General features: G+C 47.9%; 1 protein-coding gene across 4 annotated transcripts in view; it reads right to left on the bottom strand.

Moving 5' to 3' along the window:
• kank1a (KN motif and ankyrin repeat domains 1a) overlaps positions 1-17,927 on the bottom strand; it is a 383,083-nt gene that overhangs the window by 10,885 nt on the left and 354,271 nt on the right. For all 4 annotated transcript variants that reach the window (XM_055887878.1, XM_055887877.1, XM_055887880.1 and 1 more), the window contains 2 exons: positions 1,756-1,956; positions 1,110-1,208 (listed from right to left, as the gene is read on the bottom strand). In XM_055887878.1, coding sequence (XP_055743853.1) covers positions 1,110-1,208; positions 1,756-1,956 — 300 coding nt within the window. The remainder of the gene's footprint in view (positions 1-1,109; positions 1,209-1,755; positions 1,957-17,927) is intronic.

Below are 17,927 nucleotides of genomic sequence, written 5' to 3'. Positions count from 1 at the left end.
AGGGAACAGAGGTAAGGGTTAGAGGTCAGGGAACAGAGGTAAGGGTTAAAGGGCAGGGAACAGAGGTAAGGGTTAAAGGTCAGGGAACAGAGGTAAGGGTTAAAGGGCAGGGAACAGAGGTAAGGGTTATAGGTCAGGGAACAGAGGTCAGGGTTAAAGGTCAGGGAACAGAGGTAAGGGTTAAAGGGCAGGGAACAGAGGTAAGGGTTATAGGTCAGGGAACAGAGGTCAGGGTTAAAGGTCAGGGAACAGAGGTCAGGGTTAGAGGTCAGGGAACAGAGGTAAGGGTTAAAGGTCAGGGAACAGAGGTAAGGGTTAAAGGTCAGGGAACAGAGGTAAGGGTTAAAGGTCAGGGAACAGAGGTAAGGGTGAAAGGTCAGGGAACAGAGGTAAGGGTTAAAGGTCAGGGAACAGAGGTAAGGGTTAAAGGTCAGGGGAAGGGTTAGAGGTCAGGGAACAGAGGTAAGGGTTAAAGGTCAGGGAACAGAGGTAAGGGTTAAAGGTCAGGGAACAGAGGTAAGGGTTAGAGGTCAGGGAACAGAGGTAAGGGTTAAAGGTCAGGGAACAGAGGTCAGGGTTAGAGGTCAGGGAACAGAGGTAAGGGTTAAAGGTCAGAGGTAAGAGTTAAAGGTCAGAGGTAAGGGTTAAAGGTCAGGGAACAGAGGTAAGGGTTAAAGGTCAGGGGACAGAGGTAAGGGTTAAAGGTCAGGGAACAGAGGTCAGGGTTAGAGGTCAGGGAACAGAGGTAAGGGTTAAAGGTCAGAGGTAAGGGTTAAAGGTCAGGGAGCAGAGGTCAGGGTTAAAGGTCAGGGAGCAGAGGTAAGGGTTAAAGGTCAGGGAGCAGAGGTCAGGGTTAGAGGTCAGGGAACAGAGGTAAGGGTTAAAGGTCAGAGGTAAGGGTTAAAGGTCAGGGAACAGAGGTAAGGGTTAGAGGTCAGGGAGCAGAGGTAAGGGTTAAAGGTCAGGGAGCAGAGGTCAGGGTTAAAGGTCAGGGAACAGAGGTAAGGGTTAAAGGTCAGGGAGCAGAGGTAAGGGTTAAAGGTCAGGGAACAGAGGTAAGGGTTAGAGGTCAGAGTTAGAGGTCAGGGGACAGGATAGAGAGTACTGACCGGTGACTGGGCCTTAGAGAAGTTTACGTGGGCGTACAACAACACTGCTATGTCCCTGTGACCCGCTTCCAGAGCGATAGACAGGGCATTGCTCTCATCCTAGAGAGAGGGGAAGGAGGGAGGGTAGAGAGGGACAGAGAGAGCAAATAGAGGAGAGAGAGATTAACAATATTACATCAACTGGCTGCATAATTACATCACAAAAGTCAGGGAGAGAGAGAGCGCAAGAGAGAGAGAGAGAAGGGAAAGGGGGATACCTAGTCTGTTGTACAACAATGCCTTCAACTGAAAGGAAAAGATAGAGAGAAAGAGAGGAACAGAGAGAGAGAGAAAGAGAGGAACAGAGAGAGAGAGAAAGAGAGGAACAGAGAGAGAAAGAGAGGAACAGAGAGAGAGAGAAAGAGAGGAACAGAGAGAGAGAGAGAGGAACAGAGAGAGAGAGAAAGAGAGGAACAGAGAGAGAGAGAAAGAGAGGAACAGAGAGAGAAAGAGAGGAACAGAGAGAGAGAGAAAGAGAGGAACAGAGAGAGAGAGAGAGAGAGGAACAGAGAGAGAGAGAGAGATGGCTCACGCTGTCGCTGAGAGTGGCGTCGCAGCCCGGCTGGGCCATCAACACAGACAGACAGGCATGCACACAGGTACTCACGCTGTCGCTGAGAGTGGCGTCGCAGCCCGGCTGGGCCAGCAGTAGTTTGACTATCTCAGCGTGGCCATGTTCGCTGGCACACATCAGGGCTGTAGAACCCTCATCGTCCTGGACATTGACCTCTGCCCCCTGGGCCAGCAGCGCCCGAACCATATCCATCCTGCCATGACTGACCGCCAGCATCAGCCCTGTCTGGCCAGCCTGAGGGAGGGAGGGGGGAGAGGGTTAGCATCATGTCCATCCTGCTAGCATCAGCCCTGTCTGCTCAGCCTGAGGGAGGGAGGGAGGGAGGGAGGGAGGGGGGAGAGGGAGGGAGGGAGGGAGGGAGGGAGGGAAGGAGGGAGGGAGGGAGGGAGGGAGGGAGGGAGGGAGAGGGAGGGAGGGAGGGAAGGAGGGAGGGAGAGGGTTAGCATCATGTCCATCCTGCTAGCATCAGCCCTGTCTGCTCAGCCTGAGGGAGGGAGGGAGGGGGGGAGGGGGGAGAGGGTTAGCATCATGTCCATCCTGCTAGCATCAGCCCTGTCTGGTCAGCCTGAGGGAGGGAGGGAGGGAGGGAGGGAGGGAGGGAGGGAGGGAGGGAGAGGGTTAGCATCATGTCCATCCTGCTAGCATCAGCCCTGTCTGGTCAGCCTGAGGGAGGGAGGGAGGGAGGGAGGGAGGGAGGGAGGGAGGGGGGAGAGGGTTATATCTTTACAAATTATTTTAGAGAGGTCTAAAGAAACATGATATGAAGAAAACGTAGTATATTTCAGAAGAACAGAATAGCAAACTCTGAGTTGTCCTTATGTTAGGTCCTGATCTGGCTACTAGTCCATATGGCTGTGTGCTACACTAGTTCATTTAGCAGGTCCTGATCTGGCTACTATTCCATATGGCTGTGGGGCTGCACTAGTTCATTTAGCAGGTCCTGATCTGGCTACTATTCCATATGGCTGTGGGGCTGCACTAGTTCATTTAGCAGGTCCTGATCTGGCTACTATTCCATATGGCTGTGGGGCTGCACTAGTTCATTTAGCAGGTCCTGATCTGGCTACTATTCCATATGGCTGTGGGGCTGCACTAGTTCATTTAGCAGGTCCTGATCTGGCTATGCCATGTGGCTGTGGGCTACACTAGTTCATTTAGCAGGTCCTGATCTGGCTATGCCATGTGGCTGTGGGCTACACTAGTTCATTTAGCAGGTCCTGATCTGGCTATGCCAAATGGCTGTGGGGTACACTAGTTCATTTAGCAGGTCCTGATCTGGCTATGCCAAATGGCTGTGGGCTACACTAGTTCATTTAGCAGACAAGATTTGCTTAGAATTCAGTGGCATTACTTTATAGTATTATTTTATATTATATTATAGTATGAAGAATACAATTGAACAAAGCTGAATAAAAGAGAGGATATTTTCTCCAAGCGATGAGGGAGTGCAGCTGCTATTCTGTGTTGAGCGGTCAACAAAGAAACAGGTCCTCCTATCTGCTTAACCCTAACCCAAAGAAACAGGTCCTCCTATCTGCTTAACCCTAACACAAAGAAACAGGTCCTCCTATCTGCTTAACCCTAACCCAAAGAAACAGGTCCTCCTATCTGCTTAACCCTAACACAAAGAAACAGGTCCTCCTATCTGCTTAACCCTAACCCAAAGAAACAGGTCCTCCTATCTGCTTAACCCTAACCCAAAGAAACAGGTCCTCCTATCTGCTTAACCCTAACCCAAAGAAACAGGTCCTCCTATCTGCTTAACCCTAACCCAAAGAAACAGGTCCTCCTATCTGCTTAACCCTAACCCAAAGAAACAGGTCCTCCTATCTGCTTAACCCTAACCCAAAGAAACAGGTCCTCCTATCTGCTTAACCCTAACCCAAAGAAACAGGTCCTCCTATCTGCTTAACCCTAACCCAAAGAAACAGGTCCTCCTATCTGCTTAACCCTAACCCAAAGAAACAGGTCCTCCTATCTGCTTAACCCTAACCCAAAGAAACAGGTCCTCCTATCTGCTTAACCCTAACCCTAACCCAAAGAAACAGGTCCTCCTATCTGCTTAACCCTAACCCAAAGAAACAGGTCCTCCTATCTGCTTAACCCTAACCCAAAGAAACAGGTCCTCCTATCTGCTTAACCCTAACCCAAAGAAACAGGTCCTCCTATCTGCTTAACCCTAACCCTAAGAAACAGGTCCTCCTATCTGCTTAACCCTAACCCAAAGAAACAGGTCCTCCTATCTGCTTAACCCTAACACAAAGAAACAGGTCCTCCTATCTGCTTAACCCTAACCCAAAGAAACAGGTCCTCCTATCTGCTTAACCCTAACCCAAAGAAACAGGTCCTCCTATCTGCTTAACCCTAACCCAAAGAAACAGGTCCTCCTATCTGCTTAACCCTAACCCAAAGAAACAGGTCCTCCTATCTGCTTAACCCTAACCCAAAGAAACAGGTCCTCCTATCTGCTTAACCCTAACCCAAAGAAACAGGTCCTCCTATCTGCTTAACCCTAACCCAAAGAAACAGGTCCTCCTATCTGCTTAACCCTAACCCAAAGAAACAGGTCCTCCTATCTGCTTAACCCTAACCCTAACCCAAAGAAACAGGTCCTCCTATCTGCTTAACCCTAACCCAAAGAAACAGGTCCTCCTATCTGCTTAACCCTAACCCAAAGAAACAGGTCCTCCTATCTGCTTAACCCTAACCCAAAGAAACAGGTCCTCCTATCTGCTTAACCCTAACCCTAAGAAACAGGTCCTCCTATCTGCTTAACCCTAACCCAAAGAAACAGGTCCTCCTATCTGCTTAACCCTAACACAAAGAAACAGGTCCTCCTATCTGCTTAACCCTAACCCAAAGAAACAGGTCCTCCTATCTGCTTAACCCTAACCCAAAGAAACAGGTCCTCCTATCTGCTTAACCCTAACCCAAAGAAACAGGTCCTCCTATCTGCTTAACCCTAACCCAAAGAAACAGGTCCTCCTATCTGCTTAACCCTAACCCAAAGAAACAGGTCCTCCTATCTGCTTAACCCTAACCCAAAGAAACAGGTCCTCCTATCTGCTTAACCCTAACCCAAAGAAACAGGTCCTCCTATCTGCTTAACCCTAACCCAAAGAAACAGGTCCTCCTATCTGCTTAACCCTAACCCAAAGAAACAGGTCCTCCTATCTGCTTAACCCTAACCCAAAGAAACAGGTCCTCCTATCTGCTTAACCCTAACCCTAACCCAAAGAAACAGGTCCTCCTATCTGCTTAACCCTAACCCAAAGAAACAGGTCCTCCTATCTGCTTAACCCTAACCCAAAGAAACAGGTCCTCCTATCTGCTTAACCCTAACCCTAACACAAAGAAACAGGTCCTCCTATCTGCTTAACCCTAACCCAAAGAAACAGGTCCTCCTATCTGCTTAACCCTAACCCAAAGAAACAGGTCCTCCTATCTGCTTAACCCTAACCCAAAGAAACAGGTCCTCCTATCTGCTTAACCCTAACCCAAAGAAACAGGTCCTCCTATCTGCTTAACCCTAACCCTAACACAAAGAAACAGGTCCTCCTATCTGCTTAACCCTAACCCAAAGAAACAGGTCCTCCTATCTGCTTAACCCTAACCCTAACCCAAAGAAACAGGTCCTCCTATCTGCTTAACCCTAACCCTAACCCAAAGAAACAGGTCCTCCTATCTGCTTAACCCTAACCCAAAGAAACAGGTCCTCCTATCTGCTTAACCCTAACCCAAAGAAACAGGTCCTCCTATCTGCTTAACCCTAACCCAAAGAAACAGGTCCTCCTATCTGCTTAACCCTAACCCAAAGAAACAGGTCCTCCTATCTGCTTAACCCTAACCCAAAGAAACAGGTCCTCCTATCTGCTTAACCCTAACCCAAAGAAACAGGTCCTCCTATCTGCTTAACCCTAACCCAAAGAAACAGGTCCTCCTATCTGCTTAACCCTAACACAAAGAAACAGGTCCTCCTATCTGCTTAACCCTAACCCAAAGAAACAGGTCCTCCTATCTGCTTAACCCTAACCCAAAGAAACAGGTCCTCCTATCTGCTTAACCCTAACCCTAACCCAAAGAAACAGGTCCTCCTATCTGCTTAACCCTAACCCAAAGAAACAGGTCCTCCTATCTGCTTAACCCTAACCCAAAGAAACAGGTCCTCCTATCTGCTTAACCCTAACCCAAAGAAACAGGTCCTCCTATCTGCTTAACCCTAACCCAAAGAAACAGGTCCTCCTATCTGCTTAACCCTAACCCAAAGAAACAGGTCCTCCTATCTGCTTAACCCTAACCCTAACCCAAAGACACAGGTCCTCCTATATGCTTAACCCTAACCCTAACCCAAAGAAACAGGTCCTCCTATCTGCTTAACCCTAACCCTAACCCAAAGAAACAGGTCCTCCTATCTGCTTAACCCTAACCCAAAGAAACAGGTCCTCCTATCTGCTTAACCCTAACCCTAACCCAAAGAAACAGGTCCTCCTATCTGCTTAACCCTAACCCTAACCCAAAGAAACAGGTCCTCCTATCTGCTTAACCCTAACCCAAAGAAACAGGTCTTCCTATCTGCTTAACCCTAACCCTAAGAAACAGGTCCTCCTATCTGCTTAACCCTAACCCTAACACAAAGACACAGGTCCTCCTATCTGCTTAACCCTAACCCAAAGAAACAGGTCCTCCTATCTGCTTAACCCTAACCCTAACCCAAAGAAACAGGTCCTCCTATCTGCTTAACCCTAACCCTAACCCAAAGAAACAGGTCCTCCTATCTGCTTAACCCTAACCCAAAGAAACAGGTCCTCCTATCTGCTTAACCCTAACCCTAAGAAACAGGTCCTCCTATCTGCTTAACCCTAACCCTAACACAAAGACACAGGTCCTCCTATCTGCTTAACCCTAACCCTAACCCAAAGAAACAGGTCCTCCTATCTGCTTAACCCTAACCCTAACCCAAAGACACAGGTCCTCCTATATGCTTAACCCTAACCCAAAGAAACAGGTCCTCCTATCTGCTTAACCCTAACCCAAAGAAACAGGTCCTCCTATCTGCTTAACCCTAACCCTAACCCAAAGAAACAGGTCCTCCTATCTGCTTAACCCTAACCCAAAGAAACAGGTCCTCCTATCTGCTTAACCCTAACCCAAAGAAACAGGTCCTCCTATCTGCTTAACCCTAACCCTAACCCAAAGAAACAGGTCCTCCTATCTGCTTAACCCTAACCCTAACCCAAAGAAACAGGTCCTCCTATCTGCTTAACCCTAACCCTAACCCAAAGAAACAGGTCCTCCTATCTGCTTAACCCTAACCCAAAGAAACAGGTCCTCCTATCTGCTTAACCCTAACCCAAAGAAACAGGTCCTCCTATCTGCTTAACCCTAACCCAAAGAAACAGGTCCTCCTATCTGCTTAACCCTAACCCTAACCCAAAGAAACAGGTCCTCCTATCTGCTTAACCCTAACCCAAAGAAACAGGTCCTCCTATCTGCTTAACCCTAACCCAAAGACACAGGTCCTCCTATCTGCTTAACCCTAACCCTAACCCAAAGAAACAGGTCCTCCTATCTGCTTAACCCTAACCCAAAGAAACAGGTCCTCCTTTAAACTTAACCCTAACCCTAACCCAAAGAAACAGGTCCTCCTATCTGCTTAACCCTAACCCAAAGAAACAGGTCCTCCTATCTGCTTAACCCTAACCCAAAGACACAGGTCCTCCTATCTGCTTAACCCTAACCCAAAGAAACAGGTCCTCCTATCTGCTTAATGTCGAGTTACTAATGTAACTTTAGTTGTTCTTCAAACGTTGGGCTATATGTGTTTAGATGTATAATACATTGTAAGGCTGCATGATGAGGCTCTAATGATGATTTGAAAAAAAGTCCCTTGAAAGTCATGAGCTCTGCTTTGTTTTTTTTGCGCAGGCTGTACACACTACATTAGTCTCTCATTCACAATTTGACAAGCGCTTGATAATGTCTCAAATTTCACCGTGGCTTCCCCTTTGTTGCCATAATACACCCTAAAAATATCCATTTGTTGTGCCCTTCTCCCTGAGTGCGTTCTTCTCGAAACACTCACTGGGTGAGCTCTCCATCACATGATTGGGTCTTTCTCACAGGCTACAAGTGAAGATGGACATCGTTAGGGACGCAATTGCGTGCGTTCTTATCTGAGGTCCATATTGAAGATATTAAATGTCTACATTTACTATTCGTCAGCCAACAAGATGAGTAGGCATAACGAACAGCAAAATCACTAGCCTGTCAAATCTACTGTCCCACATAGTACAACAGTTGACTTATTCTGTGTTAAACATTCCAAGCAGTCTGGGACAGTTGTGGGACGCGTACCCAAATGAACACAACCACTAGCATCAAAAAAAACGTTTTGACACAATGAGCCTGACACAACAGAACGTTTAGCTTAAAATGTTGATCAACTATTAGGATATTTCTTCACATTAAAATCAAACTGTATTAGTCACATGCGCCGAATATGCTTACTTACAAGCCCCTAACCAACAATGCATTTAAAAAAATACAAATAAGAATAAGAAATAAAAGTAACAAGTAATTAAAGAGAAGCAGTGAAATAACAATAGTGAGATTATATACAGGGTATTACGGTACAGAGTCAATGTGGAGGCTATATACAGGGGGTACCGGTACAGAGTCAATGTGGAGGCTATATACAGGGTATTACGGTACAGAGTCAATGTGGAGGCTATATACAGGGTATTACGGTACAGAGTCAATGTGGAGTCTATATACAGGGTATTACGGTACAGAGTCAATGTGGAGGCTATATACAGGGTATTACGGTACAGAGTCAAAGTGGAGGCTATATACAGGGTATTACGGTACAGAGTCAATGTGGAGGCTATATACAGGGGGTACCGGTACAGAGTCAATGTGGAGGCTATACACAGGGTATTACGGTACAGAGTCAATGTGGAGGCTATATACAGGGTATTACGGTACAGAGTCAATGTGGAGGCTATATACAGGGTATTACGGTACAGAGTCAATGTGGAGTCTATATACAGGGTATTACGGTACAGAGTCAATGTGGAGGCTATATACAGGGTATTACGGTACAGAGTCAAAGTGGAGGCTATATACAGGGTATTACGGTACAGAGTCAATGTGGAGGCTATATACAGGGTATTACGGTACAGAGTCAATGTGGAGGCTATATACAGGGTGTTACGGTACAGAGTCAATGTGGAGGCTATATACAGGGGGTACCGGTACAGAGTCAATGTGGAGGCTATACACAGGGTATTACGGTACAGAGTCAATGTGGAGGCTATATACAGGGTATTACGGTACAGAGTCAATGTGGAGTCTATATACAGGGTATTACGGTACAGAGTCAATGTGGAGGCTATATACAGGGTATTACGGTACAGAGTCAATGTGGAGGCTATATTCAGGGTATTACGGTACAGAGTCAATGTGGAGGCTATATACAGGGGGTACCGGTACAGAGTCAATGTGGAGGCTATATACAGGGTATTACGGTACAGAGTCAATGTGGAGTCTATATACAGGGTGTTACGGTACAGAGTCAATGTGGAGGCGATATACAGGGGGTACCGGTACAGAGTCAATGTGGAGGCTATATACAGGGTGTTACGGTACAGAGTCAATGTGGAGGCTCTATACAGGGTGTACCGGTACAGAGTCAACGTGGAGGCTATATACAGGGGGTTCCGGTACAGAGTCAATGTGGAGGCTATACACAGGGTATTACGGTACAGAGTCAATGTGGAGGCTATATACATTGTATTACGGTACAGAGTCAATGTGGAGGCTATATACAGGGGGTACCGGTACAGAGTCAATGTGGAGGCTATACACAGGGTGTTACGGTACAGAGTCAATGTGGAGGCTCTATACAGGGTGTACCGGTACAGAGTCAACGTGGAGGCTATATACAGGGGGTTCCGGTACAGAGTCAATGTGGAGGCTATACACAGGGTATTACGGTACAGAGTCAATGTGGAGGCTATATACATTGTATTACGGTACAGAGTCAATGTGGAGGCTATATACAGGGGGTACCGGTACAGAGTCAATGTGGAGGCTATATACAGGGTGTTACGGTACAGAGTCAATGTGGAGGCTCTATACAGGGTGTACCGGTACAGAGTCAACGTGGAGGCTATATACAGGGGGTTCCGGTACAGAGTCAATGTGGAGGCTATACACAGGGTATTACGGTACAGAGTCAATGTGGAGGCTATATACATTGTATTACGGTACAGAGTCAATGTGGAGGCTATATACAGGGGGTACCGGTACAGAGTCAATGTGGAGGCTATATACAGGGTGTTACGGTACAGAGTCAATGTGGAGGCTATATACAGGGGGTACCGGTACAGAGTCAATGTGGAGGCTATACACAGGGTATTACGGTACAGAGTCAATGTGGAGGCTATATACAGGGTATTACGGTACAGAGTCAATGTGGAGGCTATATACAGGGGGTACCGGTACAGAGTCAATGTGGAGGCTATATACAGGGTGTTACGGTACAGAGTCAATGTGGAGGCTATATACAGGGGGTACCGGTACAGAGTCAATGTGGAGGCTATACACAGGGTATTACGGTACAGAGTCAATGTGGAGGCTATATACAGGGTATTACGGTACAGAGTCAATGTGGAGGCTATATACAGGGTATTACGGTACAGAGTCAATGTGGAGTCTATATACAGGGTATTACGGTACAGAGTCAATGTGGAGGCTATATACAGGGTATTACGGTACAGAGTCAAAGTGGAGGCTATATACAGGGTATTACGGTACAGAGTCAATGTGGAGGCTATATACAGGGGGTACCGGTACAGAGTCAATGTGGAGGCTATATACAGGGTATTACGGTACAGAGTCAATGTGGAGTCTATATACAGGGTGTTACGGTACAGAGTCAATGTGGAGGCGATATACAGGGGGTACCGGTACAGAGTCAATGTGGAGGCTATATACAGGGTGTTACGGTACAGAGTCAATGTGGAGGCTCTATACAGGGTGTACCGGTACAGAGTCAACGTGGAGGCTATATACAGGGGGTTCCGGTACAGAGTCAATGTGGAGGCTATACACAGGGTATTACGGTACAGAGTCAATGTGGAGGCTATATACAGGGGGTACCGGTACAGAGTCAATGTGGAGGCTATACACAGGGTATTACGGTACAGAGTCAATGTGGAGGCTATATACAGGGGGTACCGGTACAGAGTCAATGTGGAGGCTATATACAGGGTATTACGGTACAGAGTCAATGTGGAGGCTATATACAGGGTGTTACGGTACAGAGTCAATGTGGAGGCTATATACAGGGGGTACCGGTACAGAGTCAATGTGGAGGCTATACACAGGGTATTACGGTACAGAGTCAATGTGGAGGCTATATACAGGGTATTACGGTACAGAGTCAATGTGGAGTATATATACAGGGTATTACGGTACAGAGTCAATGTGGAGGCTATATACAGGGTATTACGGTACAGAGTCAATGTGGAGGCTATATTCAGGGTATTACGGTACAGAGTCAATGTGGAGGCTATATACAGGGGGTACCGGTACAGAGTCAATGTGGAGGCTATATACAGGGTATTACGGTACAGAGTCAATGTGGAGTCTATATACAGGGTGTTACGGTACAGAGTCAATGTGGAGGCGATATACAGGGGGTACCGGTACAGAGTCAATGTGGAGGCTATATACAGGGTGTTACGGTACAGAGTCAATGTGGAGGCTCTATACAGGGTGTACCGGTACAGAGTCAACGTGGAGGCTATATACAGGGGGTTCCGGTACAGAGTCAATGTGGAGGCTATACACAGGGTATTACGGTACAGAGTCAATGTGGAGGCTATATACATTGTATTACGGTACAGAGTCAATGTGGAGGCTATATACAGGGGGTACCGGTACAGAGTCAATGTGGAGGCTATACACAGGGTATTACGGTACAGAGTCAATGTGGAGGCTATATACAGGGGGTACCGGTACAGAGTCAATGTGGAGGCTATATACAGGGTGTTACGGTACAGAGTCAATGTGGAGGCTATATACAGGGGGTACCGGTACAGAGTCAATGTGGAGGCTATACACAGGGTATTACGGTACAGAGTCAATGTGGAGGCTATATACAGGGGGTACCGGTACAGAGTCAATGTGGAGGCTATATACAGGGGGTACCGGTACAGAGTCAATGTGGAGGCTATACACAGGGTATTACGGTACAGAGTCAATGTGGAGGCTATATACATTGTATTACGGTACAGAGTCAATGTGGAGGCTATATACAGGGGGTACCGGTACAGAGTCAATGTGGAGGCTATACACAGGGTATTACGGTACAGAGTCAATGTGGAGGCTATATACAGGGGGTACCGGTACAGAGTCAATGTGGAGGCTATATACAGGGTGTTACGGTACAGAGTCAATGTGGAGGCTATATACAGGGGGTACCGGTACAGAGTCAATGTGGAGGCTATACACAGGGTATTACGGTACAGAGTCAATGTGGAGGCTATATACAGGGGGTACCGGTACAGAGTCAATGTGGAGGCTATATACAGGGGGTACCGGTACAGAGTCAATGTGGAGGCTATGTACAGGGGGTACCGGTACAGAGTCAATGTGGAGGCTATATACAGGGGGTACCGGTACAGAGTCAATGTGGAGGCTATATACAGGGGGGTACCAGTACAGAGTCAATGTGGAGACTATATACAGGGGGTACCGGTACAGAGTCAATGTGGAGGCTATGTACAGGGGGTACCGGTACAGAGTCAATGTGGAGACTATATACAGGGGGTACCGGTACAGAGTCAATGTGGAGGCTATATACAGGGGGTACCGGTACAGAGTCAATGTGGAGGCTATATACACGGTGTTACGGTACAGAGTCAATGTGGAGGCTATATACAGGGGGTACCGGTACAGAGTCAATGTGGAGGCTATATACAGGGTATTACGGTACAGAGTCAATGTGGAGGCTATATACAGGGGGTACCGGTACAGAGTCAATGTGGAGGCTATATACAGGGGGTACCGGTACAGAGTCAATGTGGAGGCTATATACAGGGTGTTACGGTACAGAGTCAATGTGGAGGCTATATACAGGGGGTACCGGTACAGAGTCAATGTGGAAGCTATGTACAGGGGGTACCGGTACAGAGTCAATGTGGAGGCTATGTACAGGGGGTACCGGTACAGAGTCAATGTGGAGGCTATATACAGGGGGGTACCGGTACAGAGTCAATGTGGAGGCTATACACAGGGGGGTACCGGTACAGATTCAATGTGGAGGCTATTACAGGGGGTACCGGTACAGAGTCAATGTGGAGGCTATTTACAAGGGGTACCGGTACAGAGTCAATGTGCAGGCTATATACAGGGGGTACCGGTACAGAGTCAATGTGGAGACTATATACAGGGGGGTACCGGTACAGAGTCATTGTGGAGACTATATACAGGGGGTACCGGTACAGAGTCAATGTGGAGACTATATACAGGGGGTACCGGTACAGAGTCAATGTGGAGGCTATATACAGGGGGTACCGGTACAGAGTCAATGTGGAGGCTATATACAGGGTGTTACGGTACAGAGTCAATGTGGAGGCTATATACAGGGGGTACCAGTACAGAGTCAATGTGGAGGCTATATACAGGGGGTACCGGTACAGAGTCAATGTGGAGGCTATATACAGGGGGCACCGGTTAGTCGAGGTATTATGTACATGTAGGTAGAGTTATTAACTTCTTATGGCTGCAAGGCAAAGTGTTGAGTAGCCAGTGAAATCGTGCCCATTTCAAACGGCCTCCTACTCAAATCTTGCTCGTACAATATGAATATTATTATTCTTTTTGGATAGAAAACACTTTCTAGTTTCTAAAAGTTGGAATTATTTCTCTGAGTGGAACAGAAGTCCTTCTGCAGCACTTTTCCTGACCAGGAAGTGAAATGTCAGAAATCGATGCTCTTTTCAACTTGATGCCTATACATGGTCTTAACACTTAGGAGTCTGCTGACACTCTATACGCCTTCCTATTGGTGTAAAGAGGATGTCACATAATACATTTTTGTGCTCCTCTTGGTCTGTGGTGGGGAAAAAAACTATTTCTTTGACGTGACCGTCCACTTCCGGTACTCTGAAGGAAGTGGGATTGACTTCTGTTTTGCCTTGGTAACGAACGGCTAACGTCTCCGGCTCGATTTTTTTTTGATACATGTGACCATATCATCGTAATGTATGTTTTTTCAATATAGTTTAATCAGATTATTGAAACTTTATTCGGGAGTTTTGCCGTGTTCCGTCTTCTGACTGTGTTTACGTTGGAGAAATTTATGCCACTCGGCTAGTGCCAATGCTAATTGAAGAGGGAAATTTGCCATTCTGAATCGAAACGACTCATCTGGACAGAGGACACGTTCTTCAACATTCTGATGAAAGATCAGCAAAAGTAAAACCCATTTTTTGATGTTATTTCATATATCTGTCGTGCATGTGAACTGGCCGTGGGCGCCCAATTATTTCTGTCTATTGTAGCTACGCTAATATAGCGATACATTTTGTTTTCGCTGTAAAACATTTAATAAATCGGAAATATTGTTTGGAATCACAAGATGCCTGTCTTTCAATTGCTGCAGACTATGTATTTTTCAGAAATGTTTTATGATGAGTAATTAGCTATTTGACGTTGGTGTCTGTAAATATTATGGCTGCTTTCGGTGCAATTTCGGATTGTAGCTGAAATGTAAACTATGGTTTATACATTAAATATGCACATTTTTCGAACAAAACATATGCTATACAATAAATATGTTATCAGACTGTCATCTGATGAATTTGTTTCTTGGTTAGTGGCTATTTATATCTTTATTTGGTCGAATTTGTGATAGCACCTGATGGAGTAAGAAACTGATGGAGTTAGAAAAGTTGTGTCTTTTGCTAACGTGGTTAGCTAATAGATTTACATATTTTGTCTTCCCTGTAAAACATTTAAAAAATCGGACATGTTGGCTTGATTCACAAGATGTGCACCTTTCATCTGGTGTCTTGGACTTGTTAATGTGTGAAAGTTAAATATAAAAAAAAAAAAAAGATTTTGAATTTCGCGCCCAGCACTTTGAGCTGGATGTTGTCATAAGTGTACCGGTGTCGGGCTGCCCCCGTAAAAGGTTAAAGTGAGTATGCATAGATAAAAACAGAGAGTAGCAGCGGCATAAAAGAGAGGGAGGGGGGGTGCAAATAGTCTGGGTAGCCATTTGATTAGCTGTTCAGGAGTCTTATGGCTTGGGGGTAGGAGCTGTTTAGAAGCCTCTAGGACCTAGACTTGGCGCTCCGGTACCGCTTTCCGTGCGGTAGAAGAGAGAACAGTCTATGACTAGGATGGCTTTGACAATTTTTAGGGCCTTCCTCTGACACCGCCTGGTATAGAGGTCCTGGATGGAAGGAAGCTTGGCCCGAGTGATGTACTGGGCCGTATGCACTACCCTCTGTACTGCCTTGCGGTCTGAAGCAGAGCAGTTGCCATACCAGGCAGTGATGCAACCAGTCAAGATGCTCTCGATGGTGCAGCTGTCGAACATTTTGAGGATCTGAGGACAAATGCCACATTTTTTCAGTCTTCTGAGGGGAAATAGGTTTTTTAGTGCCCTCTTCACGATTGTCTTGGTGTGCTTGGACCATGTTAGTTTGTTGGTGATGTGGACGCCAAGGAACTTGAAGCTCTCAACCTGCTCCACTACAGCCCCGTCGATGAGAATGGGGGCGTGCTCGGTCCTCCTTTTCCTGTAGTCCACAATCATCTCCTTTGTCTGGATCACATTGAGGGAGAGGTTGTTGTCCTGGCACCACACGGTCAGGTCTCTTACCTCCTCCCTATAGGCGGTCTCGTCGTTGATCAGGCCTACCACTGTTGTGTCATCGGCAAACTTAATGATGGTGTTGGAGTCGTGCCTGGCCGTGCAGTCATGAGTGAACGGGGTATACAGGAGGGGACTGGGCCCCCATGTTGAGGATTAGCGTGGCGGATGTGTTGTTACTTACCCTTACCACCTGGGGGGCGGCCCGGCAGGAAGTCCAGGATCCAGTTGCAGAGGGGGGTGTTTAGTCCCAGGGCCTTTAGCTTAGTGATGAGCTTTGAGGGCACTATGGTGTTGAACACTGAGCTGTAGTCAATGAATAGCATTCTCACATAGGTGTTGCTTTTGTCCAGGTGGGAAAGGGCAGTGTGGAGTGCAATAGAGATTGCATCATCTGTGGATCTGTTGGGGCGATATGCAAATTGGAGTGGATCTATGGTTCCGGAGTGCCAAGTCTAGGACAAAAAGGCTTCTCAACAGTTTTTACCCCCCAAGCCATAAGACTCCTGAACAGGAAATCAAATGGCTACCCGGACTACATGAGGTGTGTGACTGTGATTCGAAAAGGCTTTCTTATGCACTCATTCACAAGTGATAATATTGTCACCCATTGAACTATTCTTGATTTAAATCTTTTCTTCAGGCTATACTCCTGTTGTAATTAGAAGCAATGTGCTTTATATTAGAAAAGTTGAGAAATAAATATAGTAGGCCTAGCCTATATTACGCTGATGGGATCCTCCTCTTTTTAGTAGAGGCCATCACTCTGTTTTCTCCATAATTGCATAGCCTGTAGAAATGTTGCGCAACATGAGCTCCTGGGCTCTCATGAAGTGTTTGATTAGATTTTCTATTACATTTGCATTGATGTCAGAGTGATTAGAGGGAAATTATAGTGCTGAGTAGCAGGCAGTTAGCAAGTTTGGTAGACTACTAATGACCAGCAGCAGAATCAGAGCTTGGAGAAGCATAGTTACCGTGGAATTTGACTGCCTTCATAAATCGTGACCGCCGGTGTGGCAGTAATACGGTCACCTCAACAGCCCTAGTCATACCTGACTTGAACCCCTAAAATATGGCCCCTCCCACATACCTGGCTGGCCCCTGACCCCATACCTGGCTGATCCCTGGCCCCTGACCCCATACCTGGCTGATCCCTGACCCCTGACCCCATACCTGGCTGATCCCTGACCCCTGACCCCATACCTGGCTGGCCCCTGACCCCATACCTGGCTGATCCCTGGCCCCTGACCCCATACCTGGCTGATCCCTGACCCCTGACCCCATACCTGGCTGATCCCTGACCCCTGACCCCATACCTGGCTGACCCCTGACTCCATACCTGGCTGACCCCTGGCCCCATACCTGGCTGGTCCCTGACCCCATACCTGGCTGACCCCTTACCCCATACCTGGCTGGCCCCTGACCCCATACCTGGCTGGCCCCTGACCCCATACCTGGCTGATCCCTGACCCCATACCTGGCTGGCCCCTGACCCCATACCTGGCTGGCCCCTTACCCCATACCTGGCTGGCCCCTGACCCCATACCTGGCTGGCCCCTGACCCCATACCTGGCTGATCCCTGACCCCATACCTGGCTGGCCCCTGACCCCATACCTGGCTGGCCCCTGACCCCATACCTGGCTGGCCCCTGACCCCATACCTGGCTGATCCCTGACCCCATACCTGGCTGATCCCTGACCCCATACCTGGCTGGCCCCTGACCCCATACCTGGCTGATCCCTGACCCCATACCTGGCTGGTCCCTGACCCCATACCTGGCTGGTCCCTGACCCCATACCTGGCTGGCCCCTGACCCCATACCTGGCTGGCCCCTGACCCCATACCTGGCTGTTCCCTGACCCCATACCTGGCTGCCCCCTGACCCCTGACCCCATACCTGGCTGGTCCCTGACCCCATACCTGGCTGGCCCCTGACCCCATACCTGGCTGGCCCCTGACCCCATACCTGGCTGGCCCCTGACCCCATACCTGGCTGATCCCTGACCCCTGACCCCATACCTGGCTGACCCCTGACCCCATACCTGGCTGGGCCCTGACCCCATACCTGGCTGGGCCCTGACCCCATACCTGGCTGACCCCTGACCCCATACCTGGCTGATCCCTGACCCCATACCTGGCTGATCCCTGACCCCATACCTGGCTGGCCCCTGACCCCATACCTGGCTGACCCCTGACCCCATACCTGGCTGATCCCTGACCCCATACCTGGCTGATCCCTGACCCCTGACCCCATACCTGGCTGATCCCTGATCCCTGACCCCATACCTGGCTGGGCCCTGACCCCATACC

Source organism: Salvelinus fontinalis, chromosome 28, assembly GCF_029448725.1.
Source record: "Salvelinus fontinalis isolate EN_2023a chromosome 28, ASM2944872v1, whole genome shotgun sequence".
NCBI lineage: Eukaryota > Metazoa > Chordata > Actinopteri > Salmoniformes > Salmonidae > Salvelinus > Salvelinus fontinalis.
This window is presented reverse-complemented; position numbering and strand designations above follow the sequence as displayed.